The sequence below is a fragment of the Trachypithecus francoisi genome, unplaced genomic scaffold, assembly GCF_009764315.1.
Source record: "Trachypithecus francoisi isolate TF-2019V2 unplaced genomic scaffold, Tfra_2.0 Lachesis_group4, whole genome shotgun sequence".
Taxonomy (NCBI): Eukaryota; Metazoa; Chordata; class Mammalia; order Primates; family Cercopithecidae; genus Trachypithecus; species Trachypithecus francoisi.
Window position 1 is genome coordinate 116,084,667 of NW_022681469.1, and position 20,825 is coordinate 116,105,491.

The 20,825-nt window shown below is 54.0% G+C and overlaps 2 protein-coding genes across 2 annotated transcripts; one reads left to right on the top strand and one right to left on the bottom strand.

Annotated features, from left to right (window-relative positions):
- Positions 1-9,435: 9,435 nt before the first annotated feature.
- Positions 9,436-16,289, top strand: AP1S1 (adaptor related protein complex 1 subunit sigma 1). The gene is made up of 5 exons (XM_033192837.1): positions 9,436-9,560; positions 11,626-11,804; positions 12,398-12,506; positions 14,094-14,231; positions 15,531-16,289. The coding sequence occupies exons 1-5, from the start codon at positions 9,558-9,560 to the stop codon at positions 15,576-15,578; spliced, it is 477 nt and encodes a 158-aa protein (XP_033048728.1). The 5' UTR covers positions 9,436-9,557; the 3' UTR covers positions 15,579-16,289.
- A 1,221-nt stretch (positions 16,290-17,510) lies between these two features.
- VGF (VGF nerve growth factor inducible) lies at positions 17,511-20,570 on the bottom strand. Its single transcript, XM_033192836.1, is given in 4 exon segments — positions 17,511-18,297; positions 18,300-18,329; positions 18,332-19,849; positions 20,351-20,570. Coding segments are annotated over 3 exon segments (1,842 nt in total). The 5' UTR covers positions 19,830-19,849; positions 20,351-20,570; the 3' UTR covers positions 17,511-17,983.
- Positions 20,571-20,825: the final 255 nt, after the last annotated feature.

Sequence of the window (20,825 nt, forward strand, 5' to 3'; positions counted from 1 at the left end):
CCTGAGCCAGGGAGGTCGAGGTTGCAGTGAGTCAAGATCATGCCACTATACTCCAGTCTGGGGTGACAGAGCAAGACCCCGGCTCAAAAAAGAAAAAAAAGGAAAGAAAGAAAGAAAAGAAAAGTGCTGCCCTCACGTGCCAGTCATCAGCAGCTTCTGCGTTGCCACCAGCCGCCTGGCCAGCCTGAACACTCGCTTGCTGAACGGGGTCTTTGATCCCCTCGCCACCAGAGGTCGCTTTCGCTCCAGTGGAAAGCTCTTCCCTGAAGCAAAGCAGCTGTGGCTTCCACCAAAATCTTGCCAAGTTGGAACTCCATTCAAATTAATGAGTATTTATTTAAAAGCTGACCTTTACACCGGGTACTGGGAAGCACTAAAAAGAAAGTGTCAGCTATTCTTCTTCTTCTTCTTTTTTTTTTTTTTTGAGACGGAGTCTCGCTCTGTCGCCCAGGCTGGAGTGCAGTGGCGAGATCTCGGCTCACTGCAAGCTCCGCCTCCCGGGTTCAGGCCATTCTCCTGCCTCAGCCTCCCAAGAAGCTGGGACTACAGGCGCCCACCACGACACCCGGCTAATTTTTTTTTTTGTATTTTTAGTAGAGACGGGGTTTCACCATGTTAGCCAGGAAGGTCTCCATCTCCTGACCTCGTGATCCACCCACCTCGGCCTCCCAAAGTGCTGGGATTACAGGCGTGAGCCACGGCGCCCGGCCAGCTATTCTTAATAGCAAATATCTAAGGACAAAGGACATCAAAAAGCTGGGCAAAAAAGCTATGCTGACCAGGTGCAGTAGCTCATGCCTGTAATCCCAACATTTTGAGAGGCCAAGGTGGGAGGAGCACTTGAGGCCAGGAGTTTGAGATCAGCCTGGACAACATGGCGAAACACTGTCTCAACTAAAAATCAAAAAACTTAGCCAGGCACGGTGGTGCACGCCTGTGATCCCAGTTACTCCGGAGGCTGAGGCCAGAGGATCACTTGAGCCCTGGGAAGTCGAGGCTGCAGTAAGCTGTGATTGCATTACTACATTCCAGCCAGGGCAACAGAGCGAGACCCTGTCTTGAAAAGAAAAAAGAAAAGAAACGGAAGAAAAGCTATGCAAGTCACTGCAAAAATAATTGAAAGGAACACTGTATAAATGATCACTATAGTCTGGACTAGAATGTAGACTCATTAGAGGAGGGGCTATTTGAAACCATAAAGGATAAATCAGATGGTTTGCGTCTATAGGGAGGGAATGGCAGGGCATTCCAGAAAACAGCATGAACAAAATCACGAAGGAAAACGTATAGCAAGGCAGATGCAAGGGACACTTCAGAATGAAGTCTCAGATCTCCAGCTGGTTTCAGCCTGTCCCCTCGTCCCTCCTCTGATAACCCAGCCATTCCTCTCCAGGCTCTCTCCCAATCTAGTCCAGCAAGTCTTCCCTACGGCCCTTGAATAAGCCACAATTTCGTGTTACCTGCCTCATGTCCCAGGCTTACAGCTCACAAGGCTAGAAAAAGGCAGTGACATCAACCACAGTGGGAAACCAAGAGGGGATAATTTCAGGGGAAGGAAGTGGCAGCATGTTTTCGGCAAGTGAAGTTTGAGATGACAATGGAATACTTACTTTATTTCATTTTATTTTTTAAAAATGGAAACTGTCTGGGTGCAGTGGCTCACACCTGTAATCCCAGCACTTTGTGAAGCCTAGCAGGTGGATCACCTGAGGTCTGGAGTTTGAGACCACCCTGGCCAACATGGTGAAACCCCATCTTTACTAAAAATACAAAAATTAGCCTGGCATGGTGGCGGGCACCTGTAAACCCAGCTACTCAGGAAGCTGAGGCAGAAGAATTGCTTGAACTCTGGAGGCGGAGGCTGCAGTGAGACGAGATCACGCCATTGCATTCCAGCCTGGGCAACAGAGTGAGGCTCCAAAAAAAAAAAAAAAAAAAAAGGAGGAGGAGGGGAAGAAAGGAAGAAAAGAAGAGAAGGAAATTGGGCAATTCAGGAAATCACCAGGACAGCCAGAGAACCAAACTGGAGGGAGGTCTCACACTATCACACTAGGAACAATGCCCCACATCATACCTGTGCCTCTGCCTGTCCTGCGGACACAAGACACTGCCATTAGCACCACTCTACTGCCACCCTAGGAACTTGATCCTGTCCTTCTGCCAGGGCCTTAACTACCCTCCATCTCCTAATGCCCACCCCAGTCTCTCCTGGAGCAAAGTCTGGCAGGTGCACAGATGGGCAGAGTCCAGCTGACATGCCCATGCTATGCCCAGAAACAATGCTGCAAAAGTGAGTATCTGGAAATTGCAAATGCTACTCTGGGAGGTTGGTCTATCTCCTCCCTAGATTCATAAGACAGGGGATTCCCACACTCCAAGAAGCGGGGTTAGAACCTGAGTGCTGAAAGAATGACAAACATCAACCACAGAGAGTGTTCCAGCCAGGTGTGGTGTATGGGATTACGCCTGTAATCCCCACACTTTGGGAGGCCGAGGCAGGAGGATCACTTGAGCCCAGGAGTTTGAGACCAGCCTTGGAAACATAGAGAGACCTGGTGTCTACAAACAAATTTTTTTTGAGACAAAGTCTCACTCTATTGCTCAGGCTGGGGTACAGTGTTGAGATCTCAGATCACTGCAACCTCTGCCTCCCGGGTTCAAGCAATTCTCCTGCCTCAGCCTCCCAAATAGCTGGGATTACACGTGTGCACCACCACACCCAGTTAATTTTTTTTTTTTTTTTGAGGCGGAGTCTCGCTCTGTCGCCCGGACTGGAGTGCAGTGGCCGGATCTCAGCTCACTGCAAGCTCCGCCTCCCAGGTTGACGCCATTCTCCTGCCTCAGCCTCCCGAGTAGCTGGGACTACAGGCGCCTGCCACCTCGCCGGCTAGTTTTTGTATTTTTAGTAGAGACGGGGTTTCACTGTGTTAGCCAGGATGGTCTCGATCTCCTGACCTCGTGATCCGCCCGTCTCGGCCTCCCAAAGTGCTGGGATTACAGGCTTGAGCCACCGCGCCCGGCCTCAGTTAATTTTTGTATTTTTAGTAGAGATGGGGTTTCACCATGTTGGCCAGGCTGGTCTTGAACTCCTGACTTCAAGTGATCCACCCACCTCAGCCTCCCAAAATGCTGGGATTATAGGTGTGAGCCACCGCACCCAGCCCTACAAACAAATATTTAAAAATAGCTAGGTATGGTGTTGCGTGCCTACAGTCTCAGCTACTTGGAAGGCTGGGGCAGGAGGATCACTTGAGCCCATGAGTTTAAGGCTGCAGTGATCATGATCACACCACTGCACTCCAGCCTGGGCAACAAAGCGAGACCCTGACTCTAAAAAAAATGGAAAAAAAAAAGGTGGGGAGGAACATGGATCATAGACTCACAAAGATGAGAGGTTTCAGAAGCCATCTGGCCACCCTCTCAACCACCACAGGAACCACCTCTATAACCACATGAGTAAAGACATAGGGAGGTGTCAGTGTGGTTTATAGGATGACAGTACAAACACCATTCCTAATGATGAAGAAAAATCTCACCTCTTCGACCAGGTGCGGTGGCTCAGGCCTGTAATCCCAGTACTTTGGGAGGCCGAGGTGGGTGGATCACTTGAGGTCAGGAGTTCAAAACCAGCCTGGCCAACATGGTGAAACCCCATCTCTACTAAAAATACAAAAATTAGCCAGGTGTGGTGGCGTGCACCTGTAATCCCAGCTACTGGAGAGGCAGAGGCAGGAGAATTGCTTGTACCCAGGAGGTAGAGGTTGCAATGAGCTGAGATCACGCCATTGCACTCCAGCCTGGGCCACAAAGCGAGACTCCATCTCAAAAATAGAAGAAGGAGAAGGAGAAGGAGAAAGAGAAGAATAAGAATAAGAATCAGAATCTCACCTCTTCCATGTTTCCGTTTATACAAGTGGCACCACTAACCCTCCAGGATTTTTCTCCTTTCCTCTCTACTTAGATGATGATCAACTTCAGATCACCAGTTCCTTTAAGGGATCTCTCTAATCTGTCCCTCCCATTTCATCCTGGAACCAGGATTCCCAAAACTCTCAGATAATCTTTCAGCTTTCCTGTTGTCCTTTCAAATTCTCCCACATATGACTATAAGATCAATTTTTTTTTTTATTCTGAGACAGGGTCCTGCTCTGTCACCCAGGCTGGAGTGCAGTGGAAAAATCATGACTCACTGCAGCCTCTACCTCCTGGGCTCAAGCGATCATCCCACCTCAGCCTCCTAAGTAGCTGGGACCACAGGCACGTGCCACCATGCCTGGCTAATTTTGTTTATTTTTTTCTAGAAACAGGGTCTATGTTGCCCAGGTTGGTCTCAAATCCTGAGCTCAAGCAATCCTGCCACCTCAGCCTCCCAAAGTGCTGGGCTTATGAGCATGAGCCACCATGTGCCTGGCCAAGATTAACTTTCTTAACACTGTTTTCACCAAGTTATTCACTAGTTCACATAGCCATAATGACTCTCAACTGACAACTGCATCAAATCTCAATTCAGCTCCATGCACAAGCTGTATCGGATCCACTAACTCATAGATCCTCCACATTCATCATTCGCTAACAATGAAGAAATCCAAGTCGGGTGTGGTGGCTCATGCCTGTAATCCCAGCACTTTGGGAGGCTGAAGCAGGTGGATCACTTGAGGTCAGGAGTTCAAGACCAGCCTGGCCAATATGGTGAAACCGTCTCTACTAAAAATACGATAAAATTAGCCAGGTGTGGTGATGCATGCCTGTAGTCCCAGCTACTCAGGAGGCTGAGGCAGGAGAATCACTCGAACCTGGGAGGCAGAGGTTGCAGTGAGCCAAGATCGTACCACTGCACTCCAGCCTGGGAGACAGGGCAAGACTTTAGTTTCAACCACTTGAATTCTATGACTCCCTACAAGCAAAACCCGTATTTCTTTTTCACTTGTAACTTATTTAATTTTTTGAGACAGGTTCTTGCTCTGTCATCCAGGTTGGAGTGCAGTGGTGAGATATCGGCTCACTGCAACCTCCACCTGCCAGACTCAAGCGATCCTCCCACCTCAACCTCCTGGGACCACAGATGTGTGCCACCATGCCTGAGTAATTTTTGTATCTTTTGTAGAGACAGGGTTTTGCCAGGTTGCCCATGCTGGTCTTGAACTCTTGGGCTCCTGCAGTCCTCCCACCTCAGCCTCCTGAAGTGCTAGGATTACAGGCGTGAGCCACTGTGCCTGGCTGCAAAACCCACATTTCTAACAATTCTCTCACGAAGCCTATCTTCCCTGCAGTTACGCATATCACATTGAGGCAAGGAATTTTAAAGAGTGTCGGCTTTCCAAGAAGTGTAGGAGTTGATATCTCTAGAGCTTCCAAACTTCTGCAAGCTGCTGCCTGGCCCTCTGCTTTTTCTTTTTCTTTCGTTCTTTCTTTTTGAGATGGAGTTTTCTGCTCTTGTTGCCCAGGCTGGAGTGCAGTGGCGCAATCTCGGCTCACCGCAACCTCCACCTCCCCGGTTCAAGCAATTCTCCTGCTTTAGCCTCCTGAGTAGCTGGGATTACTGGCAGGTACCACCACACCTGGCTAATTTTGTATTTTTACTAGAGACGGGTTTTCTCCATGTTGAGGCTGGTCTCAAACTCCTGACCTCAGGTGATCCGCCCGCCTCAGCCTCCCAAAGTGCTGGGATTACAGGTGTGAGTCACTGTGCCCAGCTTTTTTTTTTTTTTTTTGAGGCATAGTCTTGCTGTGTAGCCCAGTCTGGAGTGCAGTGGTGTGATCTCTGCTCACTGCAGCCTCTGCCTCCTGGGTTCCTGCGATTCTCCTGCCTCAGCCTCCTGGGTAGCTGGGATTACAGGTGCCCACCACCATGCCTGGTTAACTTTTGTATTTAGTAGAGATGGGGTTTCACCATGTTGGCCAGGCTAGTCTCCAACTTCTGACCTCAGGTGATCCTCCCACCTCAGACTCCCAAAGTGCTGGGATTACAGGCATGAGCCACCAAGCCCGGCAGCTAAGGTGGAGGCAGAGGAGAAAAGGAAACAAAAGCAAAAGGAAGAAGAAAAAGTAAAAGAAGAAAGAAGTTGGGGCCGGGCACGGTGGCTCACACCTGTAATCCCAGAACTTTTGGGAGGCCAAGGTAGGCGGATCACTTGAGGTCAAGAGTTCGAGACCAGCGTGGCCAACACGGTGAAACCCCCATCTCTACTAAAAATATAAAACTTAGCGGGGTGTGGTGGCAGGTACCTGTAGTTCCAGCTACTTGGGAGGCTGAGGAAGAAGAATTGCTTGATCCGGGGAGGTGGAGGCTGCAGTGAGCCGAGACTGGGCCACTGCACTCCAGCCTCGGCAACAAGAACGAGACTCCATCTCAACAACAGCAACAAAAAAAAAAGAAGAAGAAGAAGAGGCTGGGAAGAGGAAATGATAGGTACCATTATGAAGTGTTTACAGATACTTTCTATAATTACCTCTAATCCTCAGAACCACCTTGCAAGATATGTACTGTTGTCCTCTTTTTTTTTTTTTTTTTTTTTTGAGACAGAAGACTGAGTCAGGAGGCTGAGTCAGAAGAATCACTTGAACCTGGGAGGTGGAGGTTGCAGTGAGCCGAGATTGCGCCACTGCACTCCAGCCTGGGCAACAGAGCGAGACTCCATCTCAAAAAAATAAATACATAAAATAAATAAATAAATAAAGTGGAGACAGGAAGTGAGGCCTTACCAACAACTGCATCACGTGCTACTCAAAAATAACAGCACATTAGTTGCCAACAATGATCTATCATTAACTTTTCTGCATGACAAAATTTAAGATTTTCTCTTATCCTTCTATCCAGACCTCTTTGCTTTATCACTTGTGCTAGGGAAGCAGGGGCCTCAGAGAGCCAGTCTAAAACCATTTTAAGTTCAGCTCCATCTTGATTTCCCTTGAAATTAACAAGGCACATTCCTTGTCAGTCACAACCCATAGCTGTTTACAGTTGGGGAAACAGTTTAAAGATACCTGCAAGGACAGACTCCTCCAACTACAGAAAATCCAGATGCCCCAATACCCATAACAATATATGCTTTTAAGATAATTATAGTTCTGGCTGGGGGTGGAGGCTAAGGCAGGAGGATTGCTTGAGGCCAGGAGTTCGAGACCAGCCTGGCCAACATAGCGAAAACCCCCTCTCTACTAAAAATACAAAAATAAGCTGGACGTGGTAGCACATGCCTATAATCCCAGTGGTGAGACCCCATCTCTACAACAAAATATTTTTGTAATTAACTGGATGCACTGGTTCATGCCTGCAGTCACAGCTACTTGGGAGGCTGAAATGGAAGGATGTAACTGTAATCCAGCTACTAGGGAGGCTGAGACACAAGAATGGCTTGAACCCAGGAGGTGGAGGTTGCAGCGAGCTGAGATCACACCACTGCACTCCAGCCTGGGCGACAGATCAAGACTGTCTCAAAAACAAAAAAAAACAAAAAAAAAGGAAGAAAGATAATTATAGTTTTGCTTTAATGTACTTACCTACTAGAATGTCAAGGATAGTTAAATCAACAGAACAATAAATTTTGTCATGCCATTGGCCCATCTGCACATTGACTCGGCTTAGTTTAGTCTCTACAAAAACAAGACTCCTATATAAGAAAAACTTGGCGGGGCGCGGTGGCTCACGCCTGTAATCCCAGCACTTTGGGAGGCCGAGGCGGGCTGATCACGAGGTCAGGAGATTGCGACCATCCTGGCCAACAGGGTGAAACCCCGTCTCTACTAAAAATACAAAAAAATTAGCCGGGTGTGGTGGTGGGCACCTGTAGCCCCAGCTACTCGGGAGGCTGAGGCAGGAGAATGGCTAAACCAGGGAGGAGGAGCTTGCAGTGAGCCGAGATCGCGCCACTGCACTCCAGCCTGGGCGACAGAGCAAGACTCTGTCTCAAAAAGAAAAAAAGAAAAACTTAAAGGTCAGGGGCGGTGGCTCATGTCCGTAATCCCAACACTTTGGGAGGCCGAGGAGGTTGGATAGCCTGAGCCCAGGAGTTCCAGACCAGGTTGGGTAGCATGACAAAACCCTGTCTCTACAAAACATACAAAAATTAGCTGGGTGTGTGGGGGGGGGGGGCACGCCTGTAGTCCTAGCTACTTGGGAGACTGAAGTGGGAGGATCGCTTGAGCCCAGGAGGTGGAGGCTGCAGTGAACTATAATCATGCTACTACACTCCAGACTGGGCAACAGAGTAAGACTCTGTCTCAAAAAAAGAAAAAAAGAAAAAGAAAGAAAGAAAAGAAAAAATTAAGACAGTGTGTTCCTCTGTTTGCTTTCTGAGGACGCCCTACTCCGTAAGGGGACACCTTTCAATAAACTCTCTCTTCTCATAGCACTCTGCGGCTTGCTTTGAATTTCTTCTGCATGAGATCCAAGAATCCTCTCTTGGGGTCTGGATCAGGACCTCTTTTTCCAGTAACACGTAGACACACACACACACACATTCAGTTTAAAAGCCCATATTACAACGTACATCCACCTCATCTTCACACTGAGATTTGGGTTACATCGGTCCCTTTTTGAGTTTTGACCCAAGTTAACCTTTTAAGACACTCTTTATTTCTTCCCCTTTTGCCTCAATTCACGTTCCTCCTCCTTCTCCTTACATGCCTTTTATAGCAGCCTCTCTTTTTCTCTTTTATTCATTTTCTACACATTTCTCTTACTTTAAGATCAGAAGTCAGGCGCGGTGGCTCACGCCTGTAATCCCAGCACTATGGGAAACCCAGGCGGGAGGGTCTCTTGAACCCAGGAGTTCGAGACCAGCTTGGGCAACATAGTAAGACCCCCGTCTCTACACAAAAAAATTTAAAAATTAGCTGGGCATGATGGTGTGCGTCTGTAGTCCCAGCTACTCAGGAGGCTGAGGCGGGAGGCTCGCTTGAGGCCAGGAGTTCAAGGCCGCAGAGAATCATGATCTCACCACTGCACTCCAGCCTGGGTGAGGCGACCAGACCCTGTCTCTAAAAAGAAAAAAAATAAATAGAGGGGTGTATCTATCACGCTCTCGATAGATATTTAGCTCGAGTTCTATACTTTTTTCATGACCGTTTGTCTTCCTGTTTTCCAGGTCATTACTCCTCCCCTACACTTAATTCCCACCCTGCTCCCTCTTCACAGCCCACGCCCCTTCCAGGAGTCCTGCCTGCTGCCTCGAACTCCAATGATCGTCCCATTCACCTCTCACCCCTTTTCCCGCCTTTTTGTCCCACAAGGCTTCAAAGCGCGAGGACCTCATTGTCCTCCTCCCCCATCCTCCAACCAGCCCACAGGACAGCCGAGTTACCATGACGACCGGGCTCCTAGAAGCTGCAGTCAAGGACCTGGTTGCCATGGTTTCCGCTTCTCCGCCTCCAGCCCCGCCCGCGCTCCCCGCGGCGTCGGCGCCTGCGCAGTGTGTGGCGCGCCGGGAGTCAGAGCCTGGGCGGGACGGGGCGGGGCTTCGGCCGAGAGGGAGGGAAGCCGGAGAAAGGATAAGAAAGGGAGTGGGACTGGCGCCTACGGTGGCCGAAGTGGGACGCGCCGAGCCGGAGGCTGCAGGATGGTAGGCTGTGCGAAGAGGGAGGGGAGGGGGAAGCGAGGGGCGTGGGCTGCACCTGCGGGGGTCCTCGGGGGCCGCCCTCGGGGTGAGCCGCTCTGTCTTCCCTCTGGTCCTCAGAGGCCTCCCTTGCCTCGGCTGGTGGGCGAGCCGGGCTCGGGAGGAAGAGTGGGAGGTGGCATTCGGGAGAGGGGCGGGGAGGGGGTGCATTTGCAGGGCGAGCGTGGGCTGACGAAGGGGCGGCGGGGCCGTCCCGAGCTGGGAGAGGCGCTCGGGTCTTGGCTCCCTGGGGTCCCTCGATCCCCGCCGCAGGGAAGCAGCCTAAAGCAGAGGGTTGCGGGGGTCGCTTTGCGGAGGGAGGGAGTGGGGGTCATCGGTCACCGAGAACCCCTTCCCGGGCGGCACAGGCGAGAGCGGGGACCCGGGTGGGGAGAGAGGTGTAGGAGGGGAGTTTCCGGGTCGGAAAAGGGAGCGCCCTATTGGGTTCGTGGCGGTGCTTGCCTAGAGGTTGGGCCCAGGTAAGGAAGCGAAGTGGACTCGTGGTTTTGCTCCGGAGGACCCAGGCTTTGGGATCCCGGGCTCCAGGGCTCTCTGCCCCTAATCCCACTCTTTCCGGAACCCAGGCCTTCCATCTTCCTGCTCGCTCCCCACCCCCCTATCTGAGCGGCGCACGAGGCTCCCCGGCGCCCCTCTTTTCCCCTCCACCAAAAAAATCAGTTCTCCTGAATTCTGATTTTTCACCTACTAAGCTATACAGTGCCACACGCCCAGGGATTCCAACCCTGGGCATGTCCATGAATAGGAGAGCTGCTGGGGGAAGGAGAAGACTCCAGGATGTGGCCCAGACCCCCTGGAACTGGGAAGCTGAGGTGCACTGGGCAGTGAGGGCTCTGTCTTCCATCCCACTTGACCCAGCTTGCTGTCTGTTCTGCAGACATTCTTTAGGGGAACCCCCTGGGTGGTGGGGCCCTGAGGGAGATTGGTCACCTGGTGTCTGGGGAGGAGTGGGCGCTTAGCAGGAGGCACCCTAAAAGGGAGAAAAGTTAAAGACAAATGTCAAAGACATCTGGGTGCCTGCAGAGAGGAAGGTGGGATTTGGGCATCTCCATACCCTGTGTGGTGTTGGAAATACATACTGCAAAGGAGGATACCCCTGGGCTTAGGCCTGGCACTGGAGAGTGGTGTGTTTGGGAGATCATTAAGATCTTATGGCTATGATGGGGTGGAAAATTGAGGTAGCTTCTCCAGGGACAAAATGCCAGATTTCAGCACGGTGGTGGGTAGAGAGAGGGTGGAAGAGAACAGGCATTTATTTGGCATTGGTTACTGGTTTCTTGTCACTGTGCTAGGCATTCTACTTGCCTTTAGAAAGCAGAACCAGTAAGCAAGAAGTCAGAGAATCATGGTAATAATAATAATAACTAACAGCCGGGCGCAGTGGCTCACACCTGTAATGCCAGCACTTTGGGAGGCCGAGGTGGACGGATCACTTGAGGTCAGGAGTTTGAGACCAGGGCCTGGCCAACATGGTGAAACCCTGTCTCTACTAAAAATACAAAAATTAGCCGGGTGTGGTGGCTCATGACTGTAATCCCAGCTACTCAGGAGGCTGAGGCAGGAGAATCGCTGGAACTCAGAAGGTGGAGATTGCACTGAGCAGTGATTGTGCCACTGCACTCCAGCCTGGGTGACAGAGATGACAGAGAGAGACTCTCAAAAATATTAATAGTAATAGCTAACATGTTATACTGCCTGCCTGTGCTAGGGACTTGCATATATCAACTCATTTAGTCTCAACAACTGTGCAAGGCAAGTACGATGTCCATTTTGCAGATAAGGAAACTGAGGCCCAGAGACTTACAGTAGTAATTGGCCCAAGGCCCTGCGTAACTAGTAGAGCCAGGATTTGAACCCAAATGATGGACTCAGAAGCTCTACTTCCCCCTGCTGGTGGAAACACCCAGTGTTGAGAGCAAGGGGCTGGATGTTGGAAGAAAGTAGAGAAGAATTAGCCAGGATGAGTTTGGGGAATGTGTGTTTACCCTGGGTTCTGCCCTCCCATCCCCCGCAGATGCGGTTCATGCTGCTATTCAGCCGGCAGGGAAAACTGCGGCTGCAAAAATGGTACCTGGCCACTTCGGACAAGGAACGGAAGAAGATGGTGCGGGAGCTTATGCAGGTTGTCCTGGCTCGCAAGCCCAAGATGTGCAGCTTCTTGGAGTGGAGGGACCTCAAAGTTGTCTATAAGAGGTGACTCCCCATCTACTTTCAGATCTGCCTAGATTCGAGTTGGGCAGTGGGTTAAAATGGCTGAGAAATGGTCGTCCCTTAGGTCAGGGAGACCTGGGAGCTGAGGACCTCGGGAGGACAGTGATGAATGTCAACTTCCTTTTTTACCCCCGCAAACTCTTCTTAAAGAAGTTTTTGTTTACCACTTGGTTTTGCTCATGCGCAACACCTGCCTCACTCACGTGTCCCTTTGGGCCCTATCTTGCCCCACCACACATGTCCCTTGCAGTCAAAGTTCTGCCCTACTTTTCCTAACACACACGCGCACACACCCTTTCCAGTTCCTTCTCCTCTGAGCAGGTAAATTACTTGGCTCAGGTTTTTGCTGAGTCAGACTTAGGAGGTCAGAGGGCAGGAAGGAAAAAGCGTGCGTTCTTTGCATGTTTTTAGGACAGCACAAAGAGGCAAGTGAGTTACTCTTTACATGCCCTGGGGCCACCCCACCTGTGGCCAGCCAGGGCACAGACCACCCCCAGGCTGGTGGGAGGTTTGAGCCCAGAATGCCTGGGTCCTGAAGCAAGCTTGTAGCATGTCTCATGCATTCCTCTCCGCAGATATGCCAGCCTCTACTTCTGCTGCGCCATCGAGGGCCAAGACAATGAGCTCATCACACTGGAGCTGATCCACCGATACGTGGAGCTCTTAGACAAATACTTTGGCAGTGTAAGTCTCCTCTGCCCACCAGTTTCCATTCCCAGCAATCCCCTTTGGTAATCTACCAAACTTTGAGGCCCCTCCAGTCTCTCCTCTGGAAGTCTCAGGGGAGAGGTGAAGTTGGAGCAGTAAGAACAGTAATTAATTTCCCTTTTTAAGCTTTAAGCCTATTAACCATGTCCCATAATCGTCCCTGAGTGGGGAGAGTGGGGGCAGGATCAGGCAGTTAATCTCCACTTAGAGCTTAGCTTGGACTTTTCACACAGAGACCAAGTTCAGATTTTTTGTTTAGTTTAAATTTTTATTTTTTTTAGAAACAGAGCCTCACCTGTCACCTGGAGGAATGCCTCCTATGGCTGGAGTGCAGTGGCACAATCATAGCTCACTGCAGCCTTAACCTCTGGGCTCAAGCCATCCTTCTGCCTCAGTACCCTGAGGAGCTGGGACTGCAAGTGCACACCACTACGCCCAGCTAATTTTTGTATATATATATTTTTTTTAGATATGGGGTCTCGCCATGTTGCCCAGGCTCGTCTCTGGGGCTCAAGTGATCCTCCCACCTCAGCCTCCCGAAGTCTGGGATTACAGGGGTGAGCCACTGTACCTGGCCCCATATTCAGATTTTTATCACTGGTTCTTTATCTTGGATTTGCATTGGAATTTTCTGGAGAATTTTTGTGAATAGCAGTGTCCAGGTTCTACTATCAGAGATTCTGAATTAACTTATCTGAGGGACAGCTCAGATCTTAGATGGGGCGTAGTAATAACTCCATAATTTGTGTCCCACTTAACAATTTATAAAGTGCTTTTGGGTCCTCTTGTTTGCTCCTTATCCCATCCTAGCAGTAGGTGTTGGTATCTCCATTTTTGAGGCCAGAAAACTGAGACTTAGATGTTTAAGGACATGTTTAGCTAGATGGTTAGTGGCAGAGCCCTGCTTGGAACTCAAGTCTTCCACCCCATGGTCCAGAATTCTCTCCTTCCCTGCCCCATGGTGTCGAGGAAGCGGGGCTACCGCAACCTTTGGTGGGAACAACGTCACAGATTTTGTGGGGAAGGCAAGGGGAACCACAGGCAAGGGTAGATAAAGCAATTAATGTTTCATGATCAGGAGGAAAGAGGCAAGAGGAAGAGGGAAAAAACTGATCCAAGGCAAGGTGCAGTGGCTCATGCCTGTGATCCCAGCACTTCGGGAAGCCGAGGCAGGTGGGTCACTTGAGGCCACAAGTTCGAGACCAGCCTGGCCAACATGGCAAGACATTGTCTTTACAAAATATTTTAAAAATTAGCTGGGCATGATAGCGTGCACCTGTAGTCCCAGCTACTCAGGAAGCTGAGGCAGGAGGATCACTTGAGCCGAGGAGTTCGAGGCTGCAGTGAGCTATGATCATGCCACTGCACTCCAGCCTGGAAAACAGAGCAAGAGACCCTGTCTCTAACAAAATAACGAAACAAAACAAAAAAAGTGAAAAAGCTGAACCAACTACTAAGGCTTGGGGGTTGAGGGCAGAACCCAAGGTGGGAGGCATGGTCTAGAAAAGGAAGTGGCTCCAGTTGCCCCTCCATGCTCAACTCAGCCTCTCCCCGCCCTCCCAGGTGTGCGAGCTGGACATCATCTTCAACTTTGAGAAGGCCTACTTCATCCTGGATGAGTTTTTGATGGGGGGGGATGTCCAGGACACCTCCAAGAAGAGTGTGCTGAAAGCCATCGAGCAGGCTGACCTACTGCAGGAGGTACGGGCCAGGGACAGTGAGGAGGAGGAGGAATCGCACAGTGGTGGACAGGGCCTTCCCTCCCCTGGACGCCCTGCCTGCCCTGCCCATCGTCGCCAAGGGCCCCCCCTCCCTGTGGTATCTGACCCCCACTACGCCCAGCTCTCCAGCTTACCCTCAAGCCCTGACCCCATGGGGTGGGAGGTAGGTAGGGTGGCAGATAGTCCACCGGTGCACCCCTCATTCCAAGCTCTGTCCTTCCCCCAAGCGCCCAGATGTCTCATGGCCACCCAGTCTCCTTTCTCCAATTCTCTGAGCAAGGCTTAACGCCAAGGGGTTAAGGGTTTGCTTTGGAGTTAAGGGTTGCTTGGAGAATTGGAGAAGGGGAACCTGGTAGGTCATTCTTTTCTTCCCTGGTTTCTTCTCCCAGCCCTCTTTTTTTTTTTTCAACACACACATACTCCAAAGCCTCTGCGTCTCAGGAGGAAAAGGCTATGGGGATTTGGGGGCTGGGGCAGAGGGCACCTGGATGTTGGTTCTCCCTGCTCCCTGGTGCCCCCGCTCTCACCCCATTACTGCCTGCCCCCTCTCTGCTGTGCCATCACCGAGCCCTGGTGCAGGGAGATGAGTCACCGGAATCTGCAGTGATGAGCGAGCCCGGCCGGAGCTGGCTCTGAGGAGGGGGAGAGATGGGGGGCGAGGGGGGGGCTCATCTCTGCAGTGGGAGAGAGGGCAGAGCTGAACTTGCCACCTCACTGGTTGAGCTTCACCTTCCCACACACTCGCATATATGTGCCCTGGCACACACATATGGCCTGGCACACACACCCACCGTGTCACCAGTGTTGCGCTCAGACCCTAATGACGTATCTCCCTGCAGCCTGGTTCACCTTCCCTCAGGGACCTGGCACTCACCTCCCACTGCCTCACCTGACTCTGAAAAACAGGACCCAGCCATCTGTACCCCCCAGGGCCCCAGAAAGATCCCCCCACCTCCTTGTCCCGGCTTCACTGCCTTTACTCCCAGGTGTCAAGGCGGGGCCCCTGCTCACCAAGCTCCCAGCTTTGGGCACTCTGGGTGGTGACGGACTCAACCTGGACCCCACCTGCCACCGTTGGCTAGCCTGGGGCTGGCCCTGGGAGGCTGGTGGGCGCCCCCTGAAGGGCTCGCTGGTCCAGCCTCAAGCTCACATAGACTTCTCTCCCCCTCCCCCGTGTCTGTGCCTCCCCCGTCTGACTCTTCCTCGTGACTGCTGTCTTGCCCACCCTGTCGGCCTCTCCTGGTGTCTCTGCGTCACCCTCTGTCTGTCTCTGCCTTAGGAGGATGAGTCGCCACGGAGTGTGCTGGAGGAGATGGGTCTGGCATAGCCCCCGCTGGGCTGGGGCATGGCGATGGGGTCCTGGCAGCATGGCGGGAACGGCTGCTTGTCCTCTGCCGAGGGCCCTATTCTTGGTGGGACTCGGCTGCCCCTCCTCTGCTGCCTCACCTTCTTTCAGAGTGAGCTGTGGGCTCAGGCCCTTCAAACATTCCCTCCCTCCACCCCCTACCTCCACTTTCCCCTTTACCCACCGAAGGTTTTAGGAGCTAGGAGGCAGGAAAATGTGACCCAGATGGGGGTGCTATTTGGCTTTTATTCCCTGCCTTTGCAGAACTGATATCACCCCAGACGTCCTCCCCTCCCTAATAACTGTAAATATATAAATATGTCAGGTTAAAGGGAAAAGGTTTTCAGGGCACTTCTCTTCCTCTCTGCCCCATAACCTACCTCCACCCTCCCCCTAGCCAGCCAGGGCGGCTTCTCTGCCTGGGAGGAGAGCCTGGTCCCCCTCTTTCTCCTTGGCTGCAGTGGGGCCTCTATCCAGTGCCAGGGAGGAACAACATAGTTAATTTTTTTCTAACCTTGCCACTTTGAGGGAAGGAAGGGTTGGGGGAAGGGCGAGCTTTATGGGACCCTGGTCCTGGCCCTGTCCCTCTTTCACTCCAGTTCTGGGTGAGGCAGGAGCTGGGAGGGGCGGGGAGGGGGAAGTGTCTGCCTTTATTTCCTTTCTTCTGAAATAAAAGGAAAAGCATTTCTGGACTTTGCTGGCCTCGGGCTCTATGAAGGAAGGCAGGGCTGCTGGCATCATCGGGAGGCCAAGGGGATCCTGCCAGCCTTGGGAAGAAAGGGAGAGCACACAGTTAAATGGGAATTTCAGATACACAAATCATTTTGGGGATAAATGTGTCCCAGCAATGTTTGGGACACACTTAACTCTAAAATTTCATCCGTTGTCTATATGGAATTTCAAATTTCCATTTCCTGTGTTTTATCTGGCCACCCTACCTTAAACGGATTTTTATGCCCAATGAGTCTCCAAATAGGCTGCCCCCAACTCCCTGAGCTGCCTTTACGGAAGGAGGAACAACTCTTCAGGATGCGGGTCTGTTATGGGCGATTTCATTTGCCCAGTTTAGTTTTATTTGAATCAGTTCACAAGTACTTGTGATTAGAAAAGGCTTAAGATGGGAGGCCAAGGTGGGCAGGTCGCTTGAACCCAGGAGTTCCAGACCAGCTGAGCAACATGGCAAAACCCCATCCCTACAAAAAAATGCAAAAATTAGCTGGGCATGATGGTGCACACCTGTAGTCTCAGCTACTCAGGAGGCTGAGGTAGGAGGATTACCTGAGCCCAGGAAGTCGAGGTTGCAGTGAGCTGTGATTGCACCACTGCACTCCAGCCTGGGCGACAGAGTTAGACCCTGTCTCAAAAAAAAAAAAAAGTTAAGAAGTGGCTTTAGCCAGGGTGTCTCTGTGGCTGCCACCCCCTCCTCCCCGTATTTCTTGCAAAGTACCTAGGACCAGGCATTTAGGGAGCAGTGGAGGGAGGCGGGTGGGTGAAAACAGGAAACTCTGGCATTACCCGTGTGGCCCCAGGATCTTGGGAAGAAGGAGCCGAGTGGCGCCCAGAGCTGTGACACCTTGTGCGGGTCGCCTTTTTCTTTTGAATCAGAGGTGGCTGGACTCATCGCAGACAATTGGCTCTTTTATTGCATTCCGCTGGGCCTCTCTCTGTCAAGCCCTGGGGAAAGATGACTTTCCCACCATCCCCCAAGCTGGAAGTGGAATTTCGGGTTTTTTAATGGGTGCAAGCCATATCCTCCTCTGAAAACAGTTTCAGACTTTCCCCTCTTACCCCTCGCCTTAGTTTGGGGGCAGGAAGCAGGAGGACATGGGGACTGTGGCTGGCGCTTCCCTCACCGCCCCTTGGGAAGGACCACACAGGCCCAAGGGGACGGGTGAATAACCGAGAACAAAGTCCTAATAAAATAGTCACTTTTATTTCTTAGCAAAACTATTTCCTCCGTGAGGGGTATTTACAACAGAGAAAGGAAAGAAGGGGTGAATTCACAGCGACTTGGAGAGGTTGGAGGGGCTCGTGGGAGGCCCGAAGGGCTGGAGACAGACACACTTCACACGATTAACTGGAACTTTTTCCGGTTTCGGACGGGGACGTCCCCAGAGGGACTTGATGGGGCCGGGGCCCCGCGTGGGGAGGGAACTCGCACAAACCACCCGCCCTCCTGGGCTAGCCCCGGGTCACCCGCGGGTGAGCTCTGGGAGTTCGGGCTCTGGACCCGGGAAGGGGGTCTGGCAGGTCCCGGCGCAGCCCGGGGACGGGGGCGGGGCCGAGGGGCGGGGCCGGGTCGCATGCAAACACCGAGGGGGAGCGGGCGACACGGAGGGGGGCGGCGCGCGCGGCGGGGGCGCGCGGGGGCGGGGCCGGGGGAGCGGTCACGGGCGCCGGAGCAGCACGTGCTCGATGTAATTCTCCAGCTCTTCCTGCTCCTGCAGCCGGCGCTCCTCCGCCTCCGCCTCCTCCTGTGCGCGCCGCGCCTGGGCCTCCCGGCCCGGATAGTGGCGCGAAGGCGGCAAGGCGTGGTGGTAGTGGCGGCGGCGCAAGGCCGAGGGCGGCTGCAGTGTCCGCGGCCGGATGTAGTTGGGGAAAGGGTGATATGGCCCTGGCGGGTACACCTCGTCCTCCTCCCGATCCCAGGGAGGGAGCACCTCGTTCCAGTCCGGCAGCTGGTCTCTGGCGGGGGCGGGGGCGGGGGCGGGGGCTGCGGGGAGCGGACGTGGGGGGGGCGGGGGCGGCACGGGGGGGCGGCACGGGCTCAGGAGGGGCGTTCTTCTTCCGCTTCCGCTTCTCTTCCACTTCCTCGATGATGCTGACCACGTCGTCCGCTGGCAGGTGGAGTTTGGTGGACAGCTCAATGAGGCTGTCGATCGTCTGCGGGTCCATCTCCTCGTCGTCGTCCTCCTCCCCGCCCTCCTCTGCCCCCTCGGCCTCCTTCCGCCGGTGGCCCGGCGTCTCCTCCTGGGAGCGCTTGTCCTCGGCGCCGGCTTCCCCGTCCTCCTCCTCCGCGAACAGGAGCGCGTTCTGCCGCGCCCTCTCCGCCTCCTCCGCCTCTGCCTCCGCCTCCGCCGCCTCCTCATCCTCTTCCCCCACCCTCTCCTCCCCGCCGCGTCTCTCCTGCTCCGCCTCCTCCTCCTCCCTTGCACTCTCTCGCTCCTCTGCCGCCTCCTGCAGCCCCCGACCCCCGAGGCCGCGCTGCCGGGCCCCGCCCTGCAGCAAATACTGAAGCAGCAGGTCCGAGGCGAGGTCGGCCAGCCGCTCTTCCTGCGCCGCGGCCTGCCGCGTGGCCTCAGCCTGCCGCCGCCCGGCCTCCACCTGCGCCAGCCCTTGCTGGAGAAGGCGCTCGCCCGCCTCGGAGCCGCCAAGAAGTGCGCTCTCCGGCCGGCGCGCCTTGGGGAACGGGGCGGCCAGACCTTGGTACGCCTTGGACAAGGGTGCCAGTGCCTCGCCTAGGTGTGTTTTGGGGGAGGACACTCCTTCCCCGAACTTGTGGGTTTCGGGAAGGGGCCCGCTCTCGGGCATACGCGCCTGGAATTGCGAGGGGGCCGGGGGCGGCAGGGGCGCGCGCTCCGGGACACGCGCCTGGAACTCTCCCCAGGAAGCGCGCCACACGCGCTCTGGCCCCGGGCTCTCCAGATTCACTCGGGTCAGCGTGTGCGTGCGGGTTTCCGTCTCTGCTGCCGCCGTCTCCTGCTGGCGCTTGGCGCTACTTGGACTGAAATCTCGCAGTTCCTGGAGCAGGGACGCTAGCGCCTCGAGCTCTTCGGAGGGATCGCTCGCCTCGGGCCCATTCTCCGGAGTCTGAGGGCGAGGCGGAGCCGCGGGCTCCGGGCTCTCCGGCGCCGGGAGGCTGTGGGTCTGGCTGCGCACGGTCTCGGTCAGCAGAGCTTCAGCTGCTTCTTCCGCCGGCCCCTGCTGGGAGCCGCTTGGTGCGGGGGGCGAGGCAGGGCGGTCGAGTGCCTGCAGCAGCACCGCGGCCAGCGCCCGGGGATCCACGCCCTGGAAAAGCTCTCCCTCGTCCTGCGGCTCGGGATTCCGAGCGGCTCGGACCTCTGGGGCGCTGCCATCCTTTGGCCCGGGCACTGCGTCCCCGGCTACCGGCTCTTTATGCTCAGAGCTGAGGGGAGGAGGCTGCGCCTCAGGGCGACCCGGGGGTGCTGCCCCTAACCCCTTGATCAGCAGAAGGCAGAAGAGGGCCGAAGCCGATAATCTGAGGGCTTTCATGACCAAGGGGCTGCCGGAGACTGAAAAATAAAAGGGACCAAAAAAAGAGGATTTCTGTAAGAATTCCCCTCTCTAGGTCTACGTTCCCTTCCCCCACCTTTCAGCAGGAAACCCGGGGCTTCCCTGATCCCCCAAACCTTACCCAGAAGAGTAACGTTTAGGAGCAAAGGAGGAAGATGTGCCGATCTCTGGAGCCGTGTAAATGGGAAAATAACCCCCGAAGCCCTCGCTTACCCAGGGCCTCCTCGCCCCCTTCCCTGAGCCATCTCACTGCCATCGCCCACGTACTAAGCAGCAGCAATATGGGGGAAAAAAAAATCTCTGCTCCCTCCCCGTAGGACTCCCCGGATGGTGCGTGGGCGACTTCAGCAGCGAGAGAAAAAGCTGAGACTCCCCCGTTTACCGGGGACCCTTACCAGGGGGCTCCTACTGTGTTTGCAACACCCGCATCGAGAGGAGAGAGAACCCTCCCTCACGCCCACGGCTGCCGAGGGTTGAGGGACGGACAGCGGAGTATTTACCAGCTGGTGTCACGATGCGAGAGGTGGAGAGGAGGGTCGGGGCGGGGTGGGGACAGGGGAAGATCGGGACGCGTCCGCCTCGGCTCGGAGCGGTGGCCGGGATACGAGCGACGGTCGAGGTCTGGCGTCCCGTGGGCTGGGCTCAGCTGGGTCGGCGCGGCTTCGGGCGGCTCGTTCGCTCCGGCTTCAGCACGCTGGACAGCGCCCGCGCCTCCACCGCCTTATAAAGGGGAGCGCGCGGGGTCACGTGGGCGCGCCCCGCCCCATTGACGTCAATGTTCATTCATGGGGAAGCGGGCGGGCGCCCGGAGGAGGGAGGACGCCCTATGATTGGAGGGTGCCTGCCTCTCCCGGCCTGCGCCTGCGCGCTGGGGCCTTCGGCTGAAGGGGTGTGCGCTAGCGGAGCTCCGGGAAATGAATGAATGAATGAATGAATGAAATGCTGAAGCGGGCAGGGCGGGGGTCTATGAATGAA

Bases quoted from the DNA above. Each gene is read 5' to 3' on its own strand.
- AP1S1 (XM_033192837.1), top strand. The intron at 12,507-14,093 runs GTAAGTCTCCTC...CCGCCCTCCCAG, and splicing joins TAGACAAATACTTTGGCAGT to GTGTGCGAGCTGGACATCAT. The intron at 14,232-15,530 runs GTACGGGCCAGG...TCTCTGCCTTAG, and splicing joins AGGCTGACCTACTGCAGGAG to GAGGATGAGTCGCCACGGAG.